Below are 21,766 nucleotides of genomic sequence, written 5' to 3' on the forward strand. Positions count from 1 at the left end.
CAGTTCTCACAGCGTCAGCCAGGCCCCAGACTCCAAAACATCACCCTGGCTGGCCTGCACGGTGCCTCAAATGCCGCCACAGGAGGCCCATTCATTGGGATTTCAGTCCTGCCTATGCATTGACCTCAAATTGGAAAATTTGTTCAATGACCCCAATAACCAGCCATGCTCTGAAGCCTAAGAGCTGATAGAAGGTGCTAGGGGGTCAAAAGGACTTGAAGTGTAAGGAAGGCTATGAGTTGGAAGGAGTGGGGACAGGCCTAAGTAAGTGACTGCTTAGGGTCTCAAAAAGAAGGCCCTAACAGTCAGCCCCGTATAGGTAAGTACAAAGGCTATATATAGATGATTAACGGTGGAAAACAACTGAAATTTGACATTCTAGGAACAGAACCCTCAAAACAGGAATTCTCATAAAGAAAATGAGACTTTCTTCTGAGTTTCCCTTTTCCTGTGCAGGAATTCAAATGTGCTTTAGCCGGAGAAATATTTGCTTCATGTTAGTAAGAACATTCCATAGGATAAAGTAGAATGGTCTTTCAACTGAAAATATCGCTTCACCATCTTTTTCCAAATGGAGAGACCTAGGGCTTACATGTAGCTGATTCATTGAATTCACAGATTTTCAATTAATATTTTATAATGATTAAAGTACATACAGGAAGGGTGCCTGGGTGGCTCAGCCAGTTAAGCATCAGTCACGACCCTGGGATCGAGTCCTGCATCAGGCTCCCCACTTGGCGGGGAGTCTGCTTCTCCCTGTGACCGTCCCCCCTCTCATGTTCCCTCAAATAAATAAAATCTTTTTTCTAAAATGTACGTATAGGAAAACAAAAGGATTTATAAAGATACATTTATGGTTTCATTAATGTCATTTATTTCTGGATCATGCACAAAGACAATTCCATCAGTACATTTATTATATTATCCACTTTAGTGCTTATAATAATATGGTCATCTTCACTTGGATATTTGAAATGTTGAAGTAGCATATTCATGGCTGTTAGTGCATATCTGAAGTGCAGCTCCAGGTTACTTATTTGTAATTAGAATTCAAACAAATGTCCATGTCTCTGAACACCACACACCACTGGCAGACGTGGCAGGAACCGAGTAAGGATACTTAAAGCGGGACGAAACCCTTTCTTCAAACAATAGTATGACTGCAATAAAGGAAATGCTGATGTGAACCACAGGTTTTTTGCATTCTGCCTTTCCTGGATCAATTTCACAGACTCAAGAAACAAAGGCTCTCAAGCTTTTCACGTTCCTTACTCTTTGGGGGAAAGGCCAAGGACAGCACCTCCTTCTGCGGCAAGAACACGAGGCTAGTCGCCTGCAGACCTGGGGTGAAACCCTGAACATGGTGACCTTGCTGGACCTCCGTGTGTCTACTGTCTTGATTCTACACCTGAGTCTGATCTAAACCATCCCTGGTGCTGATCTACAGTTCACAGGTTCTGCGACTCCTAGGAAACTGGGGGCCGAGGGAGCACATCAGATCGGACAGTGGTTCTCCCAGCGTGGTTCCTACAGCATGACCACCTGAGAATTTTTAAGAAATGCACATTTGGGGCCCTGCCCAGAGCCACACTGGATCAGCAATCTCTGATTTGGGAAGCAAGTCCTCCAGGTGATTCTGACGTACACAACACAGTACGAGAACCACTGGATCAGACCAAAACCACATTTAAGAAATTCGCAGTTCCAAAACACAAGGCAAATTAATCAGTCTAAACTCTATCACTAGGTTCAGTTTGTCAGCTACGCATTGCTTTTTCTGGGTAATGTCACTGAAGGCATCTCAAGCATTCTTTGAAAATCCTGAAAAGAAATAGCCACAGAGATAAAATGTAGGGCAATTTTAGTTACTAATAGTGACAGTTTTACCCACTAATTCAGAAAGTTAGGATTTTAAATTTTTATTTTTCCAAAGCTATTTAATAAGGAAAAAATCATTTCCTAACTATAGAAGACTTTCTCTCCAACCTTGTGAATAATGATTTAATAAAATGCATATTCAGGTTTGTAACATATACTAAAAGATGGATGTTACCCATACGAAATTTTATAACAGTACACAACTAGGGATTTTTACACTGTCAACATAATAAATTGAAGTTTTGAGTTATCTGCACACTATAGTAACTGTAATTGCTTCTCATACATGGATACATTGTGTTTCCATTTCTAGTTTTATAAGAATCAAGAAAAATTTACATACATAGTGGCTCCATATTCCACTCTCTGGAAAAAAATCATAATTAAATATGCAATTATTTTCCATATGAAATATATAAATTAAAATAAATAACTTTATGAATTATTAGATAAATTATTAAATAAATAATATTTTACTTTGCTAAAGTATCCTGATCTTTCCCAAATTAGCTAATCAACACACTAAGAGGACTGCCAATCCTCAAAATCTAGTCTTCTATTTTCTGAGATTAATTAAGACTTAGGCTACTAAGAGAAAAAGAACTCTGTCAACTGCCCCATACTATGTTTTTAAACATAGCTGCTAGGACGTCAAAAATGAGCAACACTATGGAGAAAATGCCTCAAATGATACAGTGAAAATCACTGATTTGGAAAATGCAAAGATCTGACATACATTTTATCATTTCTTTTCCATTATTATAGGTTTAAAAAAAAAGATTAAAAATTTCTAATCAGGAATAATGTACCAAAACCGAAGCACCAAATGTACCAAAATCTGGCAAGAATCTGATAATGAGGTATCTCTTTCAGATTTGTTTTATTACAACAGAACCTCAGTTCTTAGGGCATTTATCCAAAGTCGCTGAACTAGTTTTATTCTATTTGAAGACAAAGTCATTCCCGCAGCAGGGCAGCTTCAACCGGAAAGATGTCACTACAAAAAATGGCTTATGGTCACTGCAGTCATCTAGACTCAGACGCCAGGGTCAGCATCACACAACTCAGCAAATGCTAAATATGCTTAATATACAGATACACATTCAACACTGTATCGTATCCTCACTGCATGTTTCAAGCTGAACAAACTATTGTGATATACACTCTAGATGCACCCAAGAGACACAGTTTTAGAGAAAAGAGCCATTCAAATATATTGTTTACGACACTCAGAGAGAGGTACACCTATACCCTAAAAAACCTAACACTAGTAAATTCAGCATTTTTTTTTAAACAAATTTTTATCAATGTGTTTGGATGCTGGATTTCTAGAATATCTTCACAAAGATTCTATAAACCAAATAATCTAAGCTGGTTAAAAAGGATGACGAAATGAATTCAACATTTAATATAGCTTTTATTTGTTTAATTTGGTAAGTGGAGAAAGTAACGCTTTCAAGGCAAACTCTGGGTTATTTCAGTCACAAGTCCACAGTTAACATGATTCTGAAGCACAGTCTTATCTTCAGTATCTACTCACCCTACACAGTCACAGCTAGAGAAATCCATGTACATATGTATTTGTTTTCAACAACTCGGGATTTTCAACAACTCGGGATTCAGATTTTATAGTCTCACACACTTCAAAATGTATCCATCTGATGCAGGATATAACCATAAGAAGATAAAAATTCATGCAATGATACTCAGGTTTGGTTTTGTTTTGTTTTAAAAAGTAAATCCAATATTTGATGATTCAATGCCATATCAAGTGCACTGAATATCTAAAATAAAACAAGTGCCAATTTTATCATGAATTAATAACATATTTATTGTCTTGAAACCAAACAGGCCCAAGTTACTTTTTGTCTTTCTTGAGTCAGCTATTAACTCATTTCTCTCAAACTTCCTGTGTAAGAAAAAACAAGCTATTTCCTTTCTGTTTTGCACTTTCAAGAGATGGCAGAAGGTTTAAGGTAGGTATGTTCTTGATAATTCAGAGTCAGAAAGTACTTCCTCCTGAGCAGAAGGTTCATAATCCCCTGCGTTTTCCGCCAATTCAGTATCTAAGTCGTCATTACTTTCTGCACTGTAATCCACTTCTTCAAGGAATCGAGGCTCATCTTCATCCAAAACGTAAGTGGTAGGGCTGTGGCCAGAGCACATAGAGCACACGAGACTTCATTAGATCCTAAGGTTCTAATACAAGGTTATTTGACCACACTGGGTTAACTCTGATTTCAAAATAATACAAGTAGTTTGCGTCAGCTTTAAAAGTGTTATCCAAATGAAAAAGTTAAGAGATTTATAATAGTTGAGACCATAAATGGTGACATGTTAAGTATTAATTGTACAACAAGGTTGTCAACATATACCCTATAATTAGATAGCTATAAAAAACAAGAGACTCCCCTATTTGGTTGCTTTTTTGTAGGACTTTTATCAATTTGCAGGGCTAAACAGACCATTTCAGTAAGCCTTATTTTATTTATCTTATTAATTCATCCTTTATAAGAAAGTGCAATATTTAAACACTAAAACCACTTATTCTAAGTCTATACAATGATTACTTGCCATAAAACAGCCCATACACGCTTCCTCCCAGTTTCCATTGGTCAAGAATAAAAATGAAAAACAAGTGAATGCTCCACATCCAGATTAATTACTTGCCCTTGGGACACAGAATAAGATATTTGCTTAAAAGCACTAAGTGCTTCTGAATATTTCATTAGGTAGGTTGGGATAAAGACAACCTTTCCGTCTTGATTTCTCCCCATTTGGGAGATTTTACACACACACACACACACACACACACACACACGTGCATGCGTGCACACACATGGCATTATCAAAGAAACCCTACACAAACATTTCAATGTCCCCATTTTGTGACCAAAACTATCTTAATTTCACACGCATATATGTTTTATATTCCACCTGCTTCCAAAAAGGATTTCCCATCATGGATGCAATTAAAAGCTATAAAATCAGACAATAAAAAGGGAACAATAATCTGTTAAAATGAGCAGAGAGGCAAATGTCATTAGGCATCTAGAATGAAAGAAGTCCTGAACTGAATATGAAATTCAGTTCAGATTATCTCCAAGTCTAGGCAGGAAAGACAAGTTACTGGATTATACTGTTCTCGTTTTCTAAAAAGAGAAAGCAAAACTCATCCACTGAGATTATCTTTTTTCCCTAGAATTGTTTTTATCTTGCTCATTAAAAATATATTGCAAAACCCCCTTCATCTTATACAGCAAACTTCTTTAAAAGTTCAGAGCTTGCCCTGTGATGGAGTAGCCCTGATAAGCCAGCTGAGTGGCTTGAAGGACTACGTGAGACTTTATGACCTACCTAACACTCACAAGTTTCATAGCTTTCAAGTATGCAACTGAAATATTTATGATGAATCTACTAAGTCTTTAGGGAAAAAATGAGGTTAAAAGGAAAAAATTATTTTTGCCTTCTAAAATGACCATTTTTCTCTTTTTCTTTAAAAAAACAGTAATTCATTCCTCCTTCTTGAGTTTGGTGTTTCAAATTCTCAGGGTATCCCAGGTGAATCACCGCATACATTGAGGACTATTAGAACAGACTCTTAGGACAGATGGAGGCTTCAGCTAGAGCAAAAGAGGGGGAAGGACAGAAATGAGGGGAGAAACTTGCTTACTTTCTTCCTGGAGACTGTCCTAACAAGAAGAAATGATAGTGGGGATGCAAGGGAGGGGGCAGATTTCCTCAAAAGCCATGCACTCCTCTGGTACAGGGGCTGAGGAAACCAACCAGGACTGGAGAGGCTCACTCCACAGCAAGGAGGCTCCTGGACCAGAGCAGCGCAGTTACCTGCAGCTTTGTGGGGTCTCCTGACAGGTAGGAAGAGCACAAAATCCATGTGGTGGGTGGGCAAGCAACGTTCAGGATTTTTCTACGGACTGCAGAATTCCAACCCACCCTTGCACTCCACCCCCCATACCACCACCAAAGAAAACGGACTGGCATAAAGTAAACTGGTTACCGGAACCCCAGCCACTACACGGAGGTCAGGGCGAGGACCTAGTTCTACATGGGAAGCTGACTACTAGAACATTAATCAACATGACCTAAGAGAAAGGGTTTAAAGAAAAAACCTAGTTTTACGGGCTAGAAAATAGTCTTATAAGTTAAGGAAACAGAAGAAGTATGATTCAGAAGCAATAAAAATGCCCAGGATCAAGCCAAAAAAGCTCCTAGCCTTCAAGGAGACTTGGAGCAGTGCTAGGATCAGACACTTGATAAGCACTTTTGTTAAGTCTAAGAAGCACAAGAAATCCCATAATAATGAATGTTCAGAAAATACTTTGAGCCTGTCAATTCCTGATCTTGGCTCCTTCAAATGCTGACTGTGACATAAACTCCATCCATGTTGTCGCATCAACCATCGTGATACCTAGCAATGGACCGGTTTCACACTCTAAGTCTGTTCCCGGAACCCACACTGACCCTGCTATTTGATGCCTGCTTCTGCAGGTCCTATTGGTCACGTTCCTAGCCTCAGCTTCATGAAGATGTACCATCTAGCTGAAATGCAGTGAGTCCATCCAGCAACAGCAAAGCAGCCCTCCGTGCTAACCTGTGCACATGTGGCAGTGGGGAGAGCGCTGGGTAGGCCTAGGGTCAAAGAGCTGCGGGAATCCTGAGACAGCAGGAACAGAGGAATTCAATCCCCATCACTCCCCTCAAAGCAGCCTTCTGGCCGGTGTTCCAGTTGCCACTCTCCAGTCCATTGTTTCTTGCCCTTAACTGGTAGAAATTCCAGCATTCCTCCCTTCTGGTGTGCCATATTCCCCTCTGTCCCTCTTCACTGCTGAAGTGCTCTCCATCCTCCCTCCTATGCCTCAAAAACAGGTGCTTATAAAAATGCTCTCCCGGCGCGCTCGCTTTGAGTAAGCTCACATATTTTAAGTTGCATTCTGGTCATTTCCAAATTCCAAATTTCAAGTCCTGACTTCACCCCTAAACTTGCACTGTGCACACAAGCACTTGCGAACAGGTTCACATGGCTATCTCACATATACCCCCATTGTTTGTTTGCAAGGGAACTCACCAGACTCCCCTGCAAGCCTGCTTCCGCTTGCCCTCGTCCCAACATCATCCACTCAGTGAGTCACAAAACCACAATTCTCAGCAAGCAAGTCCTGCCAGTCAAGCTCTGAGCTATTTCTTGCCTCGCATTTTACATCACAGAACTTCACTGACGTTGCTTCCTCTCCTTCGGACATACTTCCCACCTTTTATCTCCCACCGACTCGTATTTCCTTCAAACTGCAGCTCAGGCTCATCCGCAGATGTTCTTCCTTTATGAAAGCCCATCTCGGGCTAAGCGCCCTTTCTCTGTATTCCCTTCGTACCCTGCACATTCTGTCCAATCCCTTCTCCCGTGCAGGTAAAACCATCTTTAGGTGGGTCCATCTTCTCAGAAGCACGTTAAGGTCAGGAGCTGTGACTTACCCACATTAGTACCTCCTATCAGCTCCTAAGAGTACTCGACACATTGCAGGCCCCCAAAAAATATTTGCCAAACTCTTTATGAGAAGCCACAGGGCCCACAAGATCACCGCTTTTTATATTACCCCATCCCACTGATTATACTTTATGTTAAAAAAACAAAACAAAACAAACGTAAGGCACAAGACCACAGCTATTCAGCTTTGCTTTTATTAATAATTCCAACATGTTTTGAACAATGTACAACTTAGGAAGGGCCTTCATATACATTATATCTCACAATAACCTGCAGGTAAGAGAAATACCTTAAGATAATCTGCCCTAGAGTTATAAAATAGTTAATCCCTTGACATCGGTAGAAAGGAATTCAATCACAAAATTTTGATCACAAAAAGAAACTCTAATCAGCACTCAATTATTTCCTATCACTATTACCTTTTCCCTATCACAACTTCCTTGTCCCCCTACTTTTCTTCATGTAAGCTTACTCCTGTTGCCCTCTTCTGCTTCATTCTCCCAACAGCTGGCCTCTGTATCGCTGCCCTAACATCCTTCTTTTCCGGATTTAATCAATAAGAAACACTTCATTCTAAAAGAGAATAGCATTTTAGTCCAAAACCAAATCTTTCTCATGGTGCTTCATGAAAAAAAATCAAAACCTTCACCCAATGGCTTTCTCACAGGATGAATTTGTTGAAATTCTCTGCTGTATGGTGTCACTACGATGTAGAAAAGGTTTAAAATTCCAACTGATTTCCAAAGATGAAAAATTGTGCTTGTTCAGATTCAGAAAGTATTCTGGCTATCACTATGTTAACTAGAAAGCATATGCAATATTGAACCTAATAAATTCACCAACTCCCCTGATGTATGCCCAGCTACTCACGCATGAGAGCTGACTGGACATCAGAGACACCTGGACACAGATCTTCAGCTCTGTTACTTATACACAAGCATGAAAGAAGCAAAACACTGGACATGGAGTCAGAAATTCTGGGCCTGTGCCTCTCTTCTCCCACTAGCCAGCTGCATGACCCTGAACAAGTCATGTACTCTCTCCAAGCACTGGTTTTTCTCCAGAATAAAAGCAGAGATAACAGTGTCAGCCCCACTACCTCACAAGTTGTTTGCCTCCAATTAGGTAGTAAGTGTGAAAGCATCTGTAAATTCTTAAACTGTACAAATATAAAATGCTATATAAAATTAATAAAACCTACCTTGTTAAAGAAAAAAGTTAATCAGTTCCTAAAGGGCCCAGGTAATGGGCTGCCACCACACCAAAAGGACTAAAAATACTGCCTTACTTTTGTAACTCCAAATCCTCCCTTAACCTCATACTCTTCTACAATTTTCAAACTAACCTACCTGTTTTCAGACAGCACAATAAAGATATCCTAGGGGAGAAATTCTGAAATTGATACACAAACAGAAATATACTCCATTGCCCAAATTAGCAGCAATTTGTGACTTGCTGATTACGTCTTTCTTGTATCGAATTATCAGATCTCATGTGAAAGTAAAGGCTCTGTCTGCCTAAATATCAGAGAATGTTTTATTTATACAATTTGATTCCCAGCTCATAAGAGATGTTTTATCTACTAAATATCAAAGCAAACAAAATTATTCATAGAAAATACAAGTTAACAATTTTGTCAGTCTTAATTGTCCACAGTGTATATACACAAGTATTTGCACATTCCTACACAGGTACATACCTAACACACAATTAGAGTACAGAATTTCTAACAGGATCATCTATGGTGGAGGGGAAGGAAAGAAAGTTGTTAATTTACTGATATTTCTTGGACCACAAATATAACCAAGCTGCCTTCAAAAAACAGTCACTAAACTCCAACTGACTTTATATTACTATTGATCTAAAAACATTCCTTGTACACAACAAAAAGGTTAAATAGTTGTTTCCCAATAATACAGGACACCCTCAAAAGCTGAAACCATTCCCTTTTAGTAATTTTGCTTAGTCACTTGGAAGATACAAGATACAATGAAAGCACAGGGGAGTTCTGGAGTCCAATCTGGGCACAATTCCTGGTTTTGTTGGGAATTACCAGACAGATGACCTTGGGTCAATTCATCTCTGAGCCTCAGTTTACACATATGAAAAGGGGTTACAATACCATCTGTCTCTGATCGTTCTCAATAGAACACAAAAATCTCGGAGATAATAATCAAACTTAACAGAAACTCAAAACGGGCATGCGTGTTTGGGGTCCCAGGGCCATCCCTGGTTTAGTGATGCGCTAGCCAGACGTACAGGATTCAGCACACAGTTGCATTAACAGCTGTGATGGATATTACAGTGAAAGGATACAAAGCAAAATCAAGAGAAAAGGTGCATGGGGCAAAGTCCAGAAGAACCCAAGGCAAGGCAAGGGCAGCTGCTAAGAGGCAGAGAAGTCATCAGAGCTTTCAGCAATTTCAAAGGACTGGAGGTAAAAATTGGAGTTCAGAGCTGCCACGTTTCCTGAAAAAAGGGAGTTGCAGAGATATGACCCCAACAGTTCTCCCCTGGAGGCGTGTGACAAATTCTTAAAATACACAGTGCAAGAGGCTGAAAAGCAAAGCAGAAAGCAGCAAAACAAACAAACCAGAAAATAAACAACAATCTGGGGCAGTATTGTGGTACTGAGGAAAGGCGAAGCCCTAGGCCTTCCACGGTGACCTCTGGAGGGCAACCACTTAGAGAGGGGGCGCATGAACCATGGCTAGACAAGTTTTACAAGTTTTGCAAACCCACCTCCAGTTAGCTCCGCCCCTTGCCAGACTGGGACCACCTGCCTACTCCACAGCCTGCCAGAGCACAGAATGAATCCTCTTGGAAACAATATGTATTCTTCCTTATTCTGATATATCATATTCTTACTTTGGCGTCTCAAACAGGCACTAAGAGGAATAACTTCATTCTTCCAAGAGGCTACTGAGAATATAGCTTATAAATATTAATAAGTACCTAAAATCATCAAATTCTTTATACCGCTGTCTTAGAGATTAACAATTACTAACTTCATACTTATCTGGATCTCAATGATAAGGATCATTTCTTTCTCTTATGATAAGCCTCAAAGCTTTCATTATAATCAAATCTGGCCTGGGGTCCTGAAGTGTTCACATTAAGTTCCCAACTTATTTTTCCAGATGATTTTAATCTCCTCTGTATTTGTAGGTAAAACAGCATTTCATTGACTTTGCACAAAACCACAAATGGTTCACTTTTAGTTATAAGCAACTATGATTTCCAGTGGACAGAAGAGGTAATATGATCTTCAATTACATGGCATGATTTATGGGCCTAGAAAATATTCTAATCTAATTATAGCTGTAAGAATTTTCTACACGGTTACAATAAATGACACTCAACAAATGAACACCAGACTCAAGCATGTGCATCACAGCCATTAAAAAGGATTTTTTAAGGAGCAGCTTGATTAAACAATAAACTGTACATTTAAAATAAAGCACATTAATAACAGTAAGTTTGACTGCATTGCTGTAAATACTGCCATTAACATGTGACCACAAACGATCTATACTGACAGACTCTGTCCTTGACCAAACTTGAATTAGGTTCTTCTGAGTCCTCTTACAGACTAGGCCCTGACCTTGGGCTCTGTCCTCAGGGGCTCCCCTGCTTAGTCTAGCTGTGGTAAGAATCTTGCTGAGTCAGTTTTATCAAAATCCCTCACTCTCTGTATCTCATCAGTCTGGCCTGCTTTAGCAAAAACTCCATCAAGTAGGTTTAGCCAGAATCTCTCTTACACGTGAGTTAAGGGCCTCTTAGTAATTTTCCATCCACCAAGCCCCCTCCCTACTCCCTGGCTGTAAACCTCCACCTTGCCTCACTGCCTTCACCCCTGATAGCAGTCCTCCTGAACAGTCTGCCTTCCTAGTCTATAACAGTGTCACAAATAATTTTCTCTTTAATAATATTAACTTAATTTTCTCAGAAGAAAAAGTTCTTACATATTTACAATAAACACTAGCTTCACATGAAGAAAGTACAGAAAATACAGAGGCTAATATTTCATTCTAGTGTTAACAGTCTGTAGCAATGAATATCTTTGTGCTACCTTACCAGTAACTTCCAGCCAGTCTCTCTGATAATGCTAGCAACAGAGGCAGAGCCTTTAACCAAGAAACATGATGATGTTAACTCATTCACAGGCCTGTACTCATTCTCTATACCTGATGAGAAAAGTACTCTATCTTTACCAAAATGCATCAGATTAATTTTTTTAAAGTATTAACAAAAAATAGAACAAATGCTAAGCATATTTTAAAGGTTTTCTCCAGCTTAAGTCCTATTTGTTTTATTAGTTGCATTAAGAACAATTTCTCACCAAATTTTCTAATGTCCATGCTGTATGCACAAATACGAATTAATTGCCGATACATGCTACACCACAGATGAACCTTGTAAACAAGCTAAATGAGTGAAACCAGACATAAAAGACCATAAACCATATGATTCCATTTATCTGAAATATCCAGAACAGGTAAATCCACAGAGACAAAAAGCAGATGAGTGGTTGTCAGGGTCTGGATATGACTATTTAACGGGTATGAGGGTTTTCTTTGGGGGTGCTATGAAAAGTTTTGGAACTAGACAGAGGTGGCTGGTAGTTGCACAATATTGTGAACATATTAAACATCATTTAATTGTTCACTTTAAAATGACTGATTTTATGCTGTATGAACTTCATCTCAATAAAAAAAAGAAAGAAAACAGGTCAAAACACTGATTATAAGACAGTCATTAGGCTTCATTTAAACACAGGCATATGTTTTTATTTTGATAAGACACTGTACAGAGTTCGGCATTTTTCAACTTCACTTTCCTATAATGTTTTAAATATATTCAACCTTCAAGTACTTCTTCTGTATACATGATATCCTGAATGTAGTCCCCACTAACCATATCCTGATGAGCAGCACTGTTAAATGTTTTATTAGTTCTCAAATACTTTAAATGAGACTCACTGAGAGGACTCTTTAATAGCTCAGGTGACAGGTAAAATAAAACACTTTCGCTAAGTACAAAAATACTACATAGTTGTAAGTTTTAAATGAGCTCTACCAATATTCCCAGCTTTGACCTAAAAGAAACACATGCCCCTAGGAAAGATATAATGCAGACTTAGTGTTACAGCCGATGAAATTTTTATTATACAACAGACGATTAAGTAAAGTTAAAAAGATTTATGTATGGTAATTTCCAACGAATGCTCTGGCAATATAAAACCTGATTAATTTTCAACCACAGGCTTCGCTGAAAAGGAAGTTCTATAACTTCTGGTAAATACAGTGAATCTCAAGAGCAACAAAGATGATTGTAAAAGAATAATTTTTTTAAAAGGATAATCCACAGGAAAAAGAAAACTGAAGAGGAAATAATAGCAAAGAAGAGACATCAACAAATGTTAGAAGATGAAAGCAGATGGATGAAAAATGAACAGGGTCTGAGTACCAACCTCTATTTTGCTCAAGTACTTACAACAGGGGAAGCCATGGGGAAAAACACTGATTTGCATTACAAAGTCAAAGGAAAGCTAAAATAATCTGGGCGATAAACCTGATTATCAGGGTGCAATTGAAAAGAGAATAATTGATTGAAAGATTTTATAAAGAGCAGTTAGACCTTCATATCACCTTCCTCAGGTTATTCCCTAGTTTAGAAAGTGGGAAAGATGACTTTCTAAAGACTTTTATCAGAGAGGCTATTCAGTTTGGGCCAAAAGACAGAAATGAGGGTCAGGAGAGTAAGTGAAAGTCTGCTCAAAGGTAAGTCCAACTGGGTCTCCAGAATGATAGCTACTGGACCTTGTGCCCCACGGCAACATTTCTCAAAATTTTTTTAAATCACCTCCCAGTGCCCTGCAGGTGTTTTTTCCCCTTAATCCCCCTAATTAAGTATTATTAAGAATTAGAAAGCTAAAAGATTAGACCCAGCTAAAGAAAGCATAGGTGAATTAAAAGCTGGTTAGAAAAAGCACCTAGCTCTGACAGTCAACAGGACTTGTGTTCACAGGATGCACAAGGCTATAATAAACAAAGAACCAAGTCTTAACTGGAATGCAGGAGCATGCATATATATATATAGTGTGTGTGTGTGTATGTATGTGTGTTCAGCACAAAGGAAGCAGGCAAAACTGTCCGTCTCCCAGTCTTTCCCTTAAAAAGTTTCACTGGCATATTTTAGAAGCTGCAGCCTGAGGGCCAGACTTCTAATTTAGCAGGAATTGTGGGCTGCCATCCTCTTCAGAGACTGGGGAAGTCAGCAGATACATATCCTGCCTTCTTCCCGCAGGGTGCTCCAGTAACCAGAGCACGTTACATCTGACGCCTCAGCTATTGTGGCTGCCGCTGAAGAGACAGACCTACAGACAGCCTGGTTCTAGCAGCCAACAGGGCTTGCATGCATGAGTCCCGTGTACTCTATCAAAAAAACAGTTCTTAGGCACAGAGGCACGTCTTAATAGCCATATAGTCAGGCTAGCACAAAGGGAAGGGGCAAAAATATCCATCTCCTAGTTTTTCCCTGGAAGGGCTTAACTACAGACTTTTCTAGCTGCTGCTAGAAGGTCCAGCTTCTAATCATCCTGCATCTAAGCACGACTATGATCCTCCTTTTTGGGATATTACTATGACCTGGCACCCTCAACCACTGGCACTAAAAACGAAGAAAGAGGCCTGGGCAATCACAAAAGCCTGAGACACAATTAGAAGCTAAAGCCAGAATAATGAATGAAGTTTATCTCCTACACAAGAACATTCTGCCACAGATTGGGAGAGATGGCTACTTCATCTAATGTGCAGAAACCAAAACAGAGAGTCATGGAAAATGAAGAAACAGAGGAATATATTCCAAACAAAAGACCAAGATAAATATCTAGAAACAGATCTCAAAGAATGCAGATAAGTGATATACCTGATACAGATTTCAAAATAATGGTAATAAAGATTTTCAACAAAGTCAGGAGCAATGCATAAACAAAGAGAGAATTTCAACAGAGAGAAGAGTAGAAATCATAGAACTGAAGAATATAATAACTGAACTGAAAAATTCAATAGAGGCTTCAGCAGCAGACTAGAGCAAATGGAAGAAAGCATCAGTGAACTCCAAAAGGGCAGCAGGATTCATCCAAAGAGGAACAAAAAGAAGAATGAAGAGTGAAAATTACTTAAGGGACTTATGGGACATCAACTAACAAACCAATATATTCATTAAGAGGTCCCAGAAGGAGAGATAAAGGGACAGAAAGCTTATTCAAAGAAATAATGGCTGAAAATTTCCCTACCCTGGGGAAAGAAAAAGACATCAGACATCCAGGTTTACAAAGATCCAAAATGATGAATCCAAAAAGGCCCACACCAAGACACATTATAATTAAAGTGTCAAAGTTAAAGACAAGGAAAATCTTTAAAGTAGCAAGAGAAAAGCAACCTGTTATGTACATGAGAACCCACATAAGATTACCAGCAGATTTTTTTCAGCAGAAATCTTGCTGGCTAGAAGTGAGTGGAAGGATACCTACAAAGTGCTAAAAGAAACACTCCCAACCAACCAGGAATACTTTTCCCGGCAAAGCTGTCAATCAGAATTGAAGGAAAAATAAAAAATTTTCCAGACAAAAAAAACTGAAGGAGTTCATCACCATAGGACTGGGCTTGAAAGAAATGTTAAGAGAGTTTTTCAAGCTCAAATGAAAGTATGCTAATAACAGAAAAACAAGTGACAGCATAAAACTCACTGGTAAAGGTGAATATATAGTTACATTCAGAATACTGTAATCTTTCAATGGTAGTGGAAAAATCATTTATAAATCTAGTATGAAAGTTAAGAGACAAAAGTATTAAAAATAACTATAACTACAATAATTTGTTAATGGATATACAATGTAAAAAAGATGCAAACTGTGATGTCAAAAACAAAATGTGGGGAAGGAGGAGTTTTGGTATATATTTGAAGTTAAGTAATTATCAGGCTAAAATAGTCTATCATAAGTATAAGATGTTTTATGTAACCCTCATGGTAACCACAACACAAAACCTATAGTAGACACACAAAAGATAAAGAAATCAAAGTATACCACTACACCATTCCTGAAGTCATTAAATTTTTTATAGCCATGTTAAAAAAAAAAAAAAAAGTATACCACTACAAAAAATCATCAAGTCACAAAGGAAGGAAGCAAAAAAGGAAGAAAGGAACAAAGAAATTACAAAACAACTAGAAAACAATGAACAAAATGGCAACAGTATGCCTATACCTATCAATAATTACTTTACATGTAAGTGGACTAAATTCTTCAAGCACAAAACACAGAGTGACTGAATGGATTTAAGAAAAAAAATGGTAACACCCAACTCTATGTTCCCTATAAGAGATTCACCTCAGCTTTAAGGACGCACATAGACTGAAAGCAAAGTGATGGAAAAAGATATTCAATGCAAATAGAAACCAAAAGATGGCAGGAGTCAGTTGCACTTACATCAGGAAGAAAAAAAAAAAAAAGGAAAAAGAAGGTCATCATGTAATGATAAAAGTGTCAATTAAGAGAATATAATAATTATAAATACCTATGCACTTGACATAAAAGCACATATTAAATAAAGCAAATATAGATAAATCTAAAGAAGGAAATGCACAGCAATACAATACTAGCAGGGGACTTCAAGTACCCACTTCCAATATGGATAGATCATCCAGACAGAAAATCAATAAAAAAACACTAGAATTAAACAACATGTTAGACCAGATGGATCTTAACAGACATATACAGAACATTCCAACCAACAGCAGGAAAATAATATATTCTTCTCAAACACACATAGAACATTATTCAAGGTAAATCACATGTGAGGACACAAATAAATCTTAATAAATAAAAGACAACTGAAATCATATCAAGCATTTTTTCTAACCACAATGATTTAAAACTAGAAAACAACTACAAAAAGAAAAAAACTCACAAATATGTGAAGATTAAACAACATGCTCCTGAACAACCAATGAGTCAAGAAAAATCAAAACATATCTTGAGACAAGTGAAAATAGAAACACAACATACCAAAATTTATGGGATGCAGCAAAAACAGTTTTAATAGGGTAATTTAGTGTGATATACACCTATAGTAAGAAAAGAGAAAGATCTCAAATAAATAATCTAATTTTACACCTCAAGGAAAAAGGACAAACTAAGCCCAAAGTTAGCTGAGGGAGGAAATAACAAAGGCAGAGCAGACATAAATGCAAGAGACTAAAAAGAAAAAAAAGATGAATGAAACTAAGAGCTAATGTTCTGAAGAAAAAAAAGATTGTTAGCTAGACTTTCCAAGAAAAAAGAGAATTCAAATAAAATTATACATGAAAGAGGACATATTACAACTGATACCAAAAAATACAAAGGACTATAAGAGATTACTATGAACAATATGCCAACAAATAGAATAACCTAGAAGAAATGGATAAATTCCTAGAAATGTATAATCTACCAAGACTAAATCATGAAAAAATAAATAGAAAATCCTAACCAGACCAATTATTACTAAGGAGACTAAATCAGTAACCAAAAATCTCCCAACAAAGAATAGTTCATGACCAGAGAGCTTCACTGATGAATTCTACAAAACATTTAAAGAAGAAATAGTATCAATCCATTCAAGCTCCTCCCAAAATAGAAGAGGGAACACATCCAAACTCATATTACAAGGCTAGCATTACCCTGATACCAAAGCCAGACAAGGGCATTCAAAAAAACAAATTACAGGCCAATATCCCTGATGAACTTAGATGCAAAAATCCTCAATAAAGTATTAGGAAATTCAACTCAACAATACATTCAAAGGATCAAACATATACCATAATCAAGTCGGATTCATCTCTGGGATGCAAGGATAGTTCAACATTTGCAAACCAATCAATGTGATATACCTCATTAACAAAATGAAGAATAAAAATCATGCGATCACATCAATGGATGCAGAAAAAATACCTGACAAAATTCAACATCCATTCATGATAAAAACTGAAAGAGGATGACACACACCTTCACATAATAAATTGATATAAGCCCACAGCTAACATCATATCCAGTGATAAAGTGCTAAAGCTTTTCCTCTAAGATCAGAAACAACACAAGAATGCCCATTCTCACACTTTTATTTAACCTAGTACTGGTAATCCTAGGAGCAATTAGGCAAGAAAAAGAAACCAAGGACATCAAAATCAGAACAGAAGTAAAATTTTCTCTTAGTGCAAATGAAAGGTTATATATAGATACCCTAAAAACTTCATACAAAAATGTTAGATATAATGAACAATTTCAGTAATGATGCTGGAAATAAAATACACAAAAAACAGTTGTATTTCTATACACTGACAATGAACTATGAAAGAGAAGTTAAGAAAACAATCTTACTTACTAAAGCAGCAAAAAGAATAAAACAGGACTGTTATCCAAGGAGGTAGAAGATATATACTATAAGAAAGTGATAAAAGAAATTGAAGGAGACACAAATACACAGAAAAGACAGTCTGTGCTCATGGATTAGAAGAACTAATGTTGTTAAAATGCCCACACTACCAAAAGCAATCTACAGATTCAATGCAATCCCTATCAAAATGTCAATGACATTTTTCAAAGAAACAATCGAACTACAAAACACCCTGAATAGCCAAAGCAATCTTGAAAAAGAATGAAGGTGGAGGCATCACACTTCCTGATTTCAAATAATCCTGCGATAGTGATCAAAACAGCATGGTGCTGGCATAAAGACAGACACATAGATCAATGAACAGAATAGAGAGCCCAGAAGTAAACCCCTGCATATATGGCCAATTAATTTTTGACAAAGGAACCAAGAATATGCATTGGGAAAAGACAGACTCTTCATTAAATGGTGCTGGGAAAACTAGATAAACAAATACAAGAGAATAAAACTAGACCCCCACTTTACGCCATATACAAATATCAACTCAAAACAGATTAATGACTAGAAATTAAGAAATGAAACCATAAAACTCCTAGAAGAAAACACAATGGGTAAACTCTTTTGACACCGGGCTTAGCAATAATTTTTTTGACACCAAAAGCAAAGGCAATAAAAGCAAAAATAAACAAGTAGGTCCACATCAAACTACAAAGCTTTTAAACAGCAAAGAAAACCATCAACAAAATAAAAAGACAACCTATGGAATAGGAGAAAATATTTGCAAAGCACATATCCAATAAGGGGTTAATACCAGACATACACAGAACTCACAGCTAAAAAGCAAAAAACCCCAATTTTTTAAAATTGGGAAAAGGACCTAAATACACATTTTTCCAAAGAAGACATATGAAGGGCCAACAGATATATGAAAAGGTGCTCAACTGTACACTGCTGGTCACCACATAGACTGGTATGGGCACTATGGAAAACAGTATGGAGGTTCCTCAAGAAATTAAAGGTAGAACTGCCATATGATCCAGCAATGCCACTTCTGGGTACATATCCAAAGGAAATAAAATCATTAGCTATCAAAGAAATATCTGCACTCCCATGTTCAAAGCAGTATTATTTGTAACAAAGTATCAAAATAACTTAAGTATCCATCAATGGATGAATGGATAAAGAAAATGTAATATACAGATATATAATGAAGTATAATTCAGCCTTTAAAAAGAAGGAAATCCTTTCATTTGCTACATGGATGAACCTGGAGGGCATTATGCTAAGTGAAATAAACCAAAGATAGACAGTTACTACATGGTGTCACTTACATGTGGAATCAAAACAAAAACAAAAACAAAAACAAAAAAATGGACCTCAGAGAAACAGAGAGTAGGCAAGTGGCTGCCAGGGGACTGGGGTGTAGGGAAAAAAGGAGAGACTGGTAAAATGGTACAAATTTTCAGCCTCAAGATGAATAAGGTCTGAAGGCTTCACTGAAAAGGAATGGTGACTACAGCTGATAATACTAGACTGTATGACTGAAATTTGAAGAGCAGAACTGAAATGGTCATATTCATTCACACACACCAAAACAATAAACATGTGCACTGATGGATGGGTATGTTGGGGGCAATCCTTGTACAATACATACATATATCAAAGCATCACAAAATCTTACAATTCTATTTGTGAATTATACTTCAATAAACCTAGGAGAATAAAGAACACCTGAAATAACTTGAAGGAAGGTTTCTAAATATCAGTCAGAACAACGGACAATCTTTATAATAAATATGTACTTCCAGCAGAGAACTCAGGTGATTACTGTCTCAATAATCACATTAAAAAGAACAGAGTTCTAATTAATGTTTCACAACATAAAACTCCTAAACTAATATATGTAACAGAGCATAGCAATAAACTGACAAATGACAAGTCAATATCTAACAAGAAAAATCATGAAGATTCTACAAAATGAGCATTTTCTTACCCATATCCATCAAACTATAAAATGCTAAGATCTGGTATTATGATTAAGAATTATAATACTGAATTATGTCTGAGGCTGTAACTGATCAAATTTTATAAATATTTAAGGAGCAAAGGTTTATCTATTGAGAATATTACTTGGTGAATATAATTAAATAAATAAGTTATATTAAATTATTTGGCAGGATATTAAATTAATTAGCTGGTTTTAGTATATGTAACCAGAAGATTACTGGAAAACCATTTGATGTGTGTAGATATCAACAAAATAAAATTTCAAGTATGAATCCTGATTCCAAGTCCTCTTAATTTAAATATAATCTAAGTACTGTTTTCCACATTGCTTTTTTGGGGGTTTAAAGGTAAACCATTGGGGCACCTGGGTGACTCAGTGGGTTAAGCCTCTGCCTTCGGCTCAGGTCATGATCTCAAGGTCCTGAGATCGAGCCCCACATCGGGCTCTCTGCTCAGCAGGGAGCCTGCTTCCCCCTCTCTCTCTGCCTGCCTCTCTGCCTACTTGTGATCTCTCTGTCAAATAAATAAATAAAATCTTAAAAAAAAAAAGGTAAACCATTAAGATCACTAAAAATAGCATTCAAAACACAAGGATGTTTCATTACAATCTCAATCCAAATAAAAGAATGAAGAATATTATCACAATTTGGAACAAATAAGTATGTAATCTAGACATTTAAACTTAATTATAGTAATTCTAAAAATATTCTTGGCTATCAAAATCTCTGTGCCTTTCCTCAATTTAATGAAGTCTAACAGTATACTACACACAATAACAGAAGGAAACAAGTGTGTCTTACCTAGTTACTTTGCAGTTCGATTCAATCAAGTCATTTTCAAAGTCAAGCAGGCTGGAAGGCAGATTATATTCCAATGGGGACGTCAGTCTTTTCAAACGCAACAGACCAACACAAAATTTTGCTCCCATCTCTTCCAATTCTCGAGTACCAATCTGTAAACCCTAGAAATAAAGCAATTTCATACATGTAATTAGGACATTTTTTTAAATTTAATTTTTTTTCAGTGTTTCAAAATTCATTGTTTATGTACCACACTCAGTGCTCCATGCAATAATACATGTCCTCCTTAATACCCACCACCAGGCTCATCCCACCCCCAACCCTCCCTCCCAAAACCCTCAGTTTTTTTCTGAGTCCACAGTCTCTCGTGGTTTGTCTCCACCTCTGATTTCCTCCAACTCACTCGCTATCCTCTGGCTGTCATCATTATAATTACATAGGTGAAATTTATAATTACATTAATAAAATTAAAAGGTGCTTTGTATGGGGCTACAACTCAATAAGCACAATGTCTTAACAATATAAGATCATTTTAGGTCACAAAGGAAACTGTCTCAAAAAACCGTTTCTAAATGTTTGTTCTCATTCATTACATGCAAACTATTTTCACTAACACACAGGGGAAAAAACATTCTGTGGTTATATTACTCTTGGGAGTTCATGTGTGAAATTATATTTTTGCGAGACATTGCTAGTATTTCTTGTAATCCACTACTTTGGATGCCAATGTTGAAATACTGTACTGTCAAAATCAAGGCCCTAATTTGTATATCTGAACATTACCATATATACTTTTTACTGTATGATAAAAGAAAATGGTAAATAAAAAACAAACAAAAGAAAGGTAACTATGTCAAAAAAAAAAAAAAGAAAAAGAAATCAAACAGATCTAGATCAATGATGTAGCAGTAAAATAAATTTCTACATTCCATGTCAATTAGGAATGCCCATTTCAAATTTGGTCTACTGCAGCAAAAAGAAAATTTTACTGCAACTCATTATCCTTTTCTAACTGACAGTTCCCCAATAAACAATATAAGGCTTATCAAAAGTTTAATGTTCCCACATAAAATGATAAAAATGGACTATAAATCAAAACATTGCTTATTGTTTAATTTTCATATAAAAATTAATCTCTAAAA

General features: G+C 37.0%; 1 protein-coding gene across 5 annotated transcripts in view; it reads right to left on the reverse strand.

Moving 5' to 3' along the window:
* Positions 1-3,181: 3,181 nt before the first annotated feature.
* AGTPBP1 (ATP/GTP binding carboxypeptidase 1) overlaps positions 3,182-21,766 on the reverse strand; it is a 153,034-nt gene continuing 134,449 nt past the window's right edge. For 3 of the 5 annotated variants that reach the window (XM_080819315.1, XM_080819316.1, XM_080819318.1), the window contains 2 exons: positions 20,625-20,785; positions 3,182-4,027 (listed from right to left, as the gene is read on the reverse strand). In XM_080819315.1, the coding sequence (XP_080675441.1) occupies positions 3,850-4,027; positions 20,625-20,785 (339 nt within the window). In that variant the 3' untranslated portion in view covers positions 3,182-3,849. Of the gene's footprint in view, positions 4,028-9,725; positions 9,851-20,624; positions 20,786-21,766 lie in introns of those variants that run through there. The other 2 variants (XR_013967697.1, XM_080819317.1) reach the window with 2 other exon arrangements.

Source organism: Martes martes (assembly GCF_963455335.1).
Source record: "Martes martes genome assembly, chromosome: 12".
In the NCBI taxonomy this organism is placed as follows: domain Eukaryota; kingdom Metazoa; phylum Chordata; class Mammalia; order Carnivora; family Mustelidae; genus Martes; species Martes martes.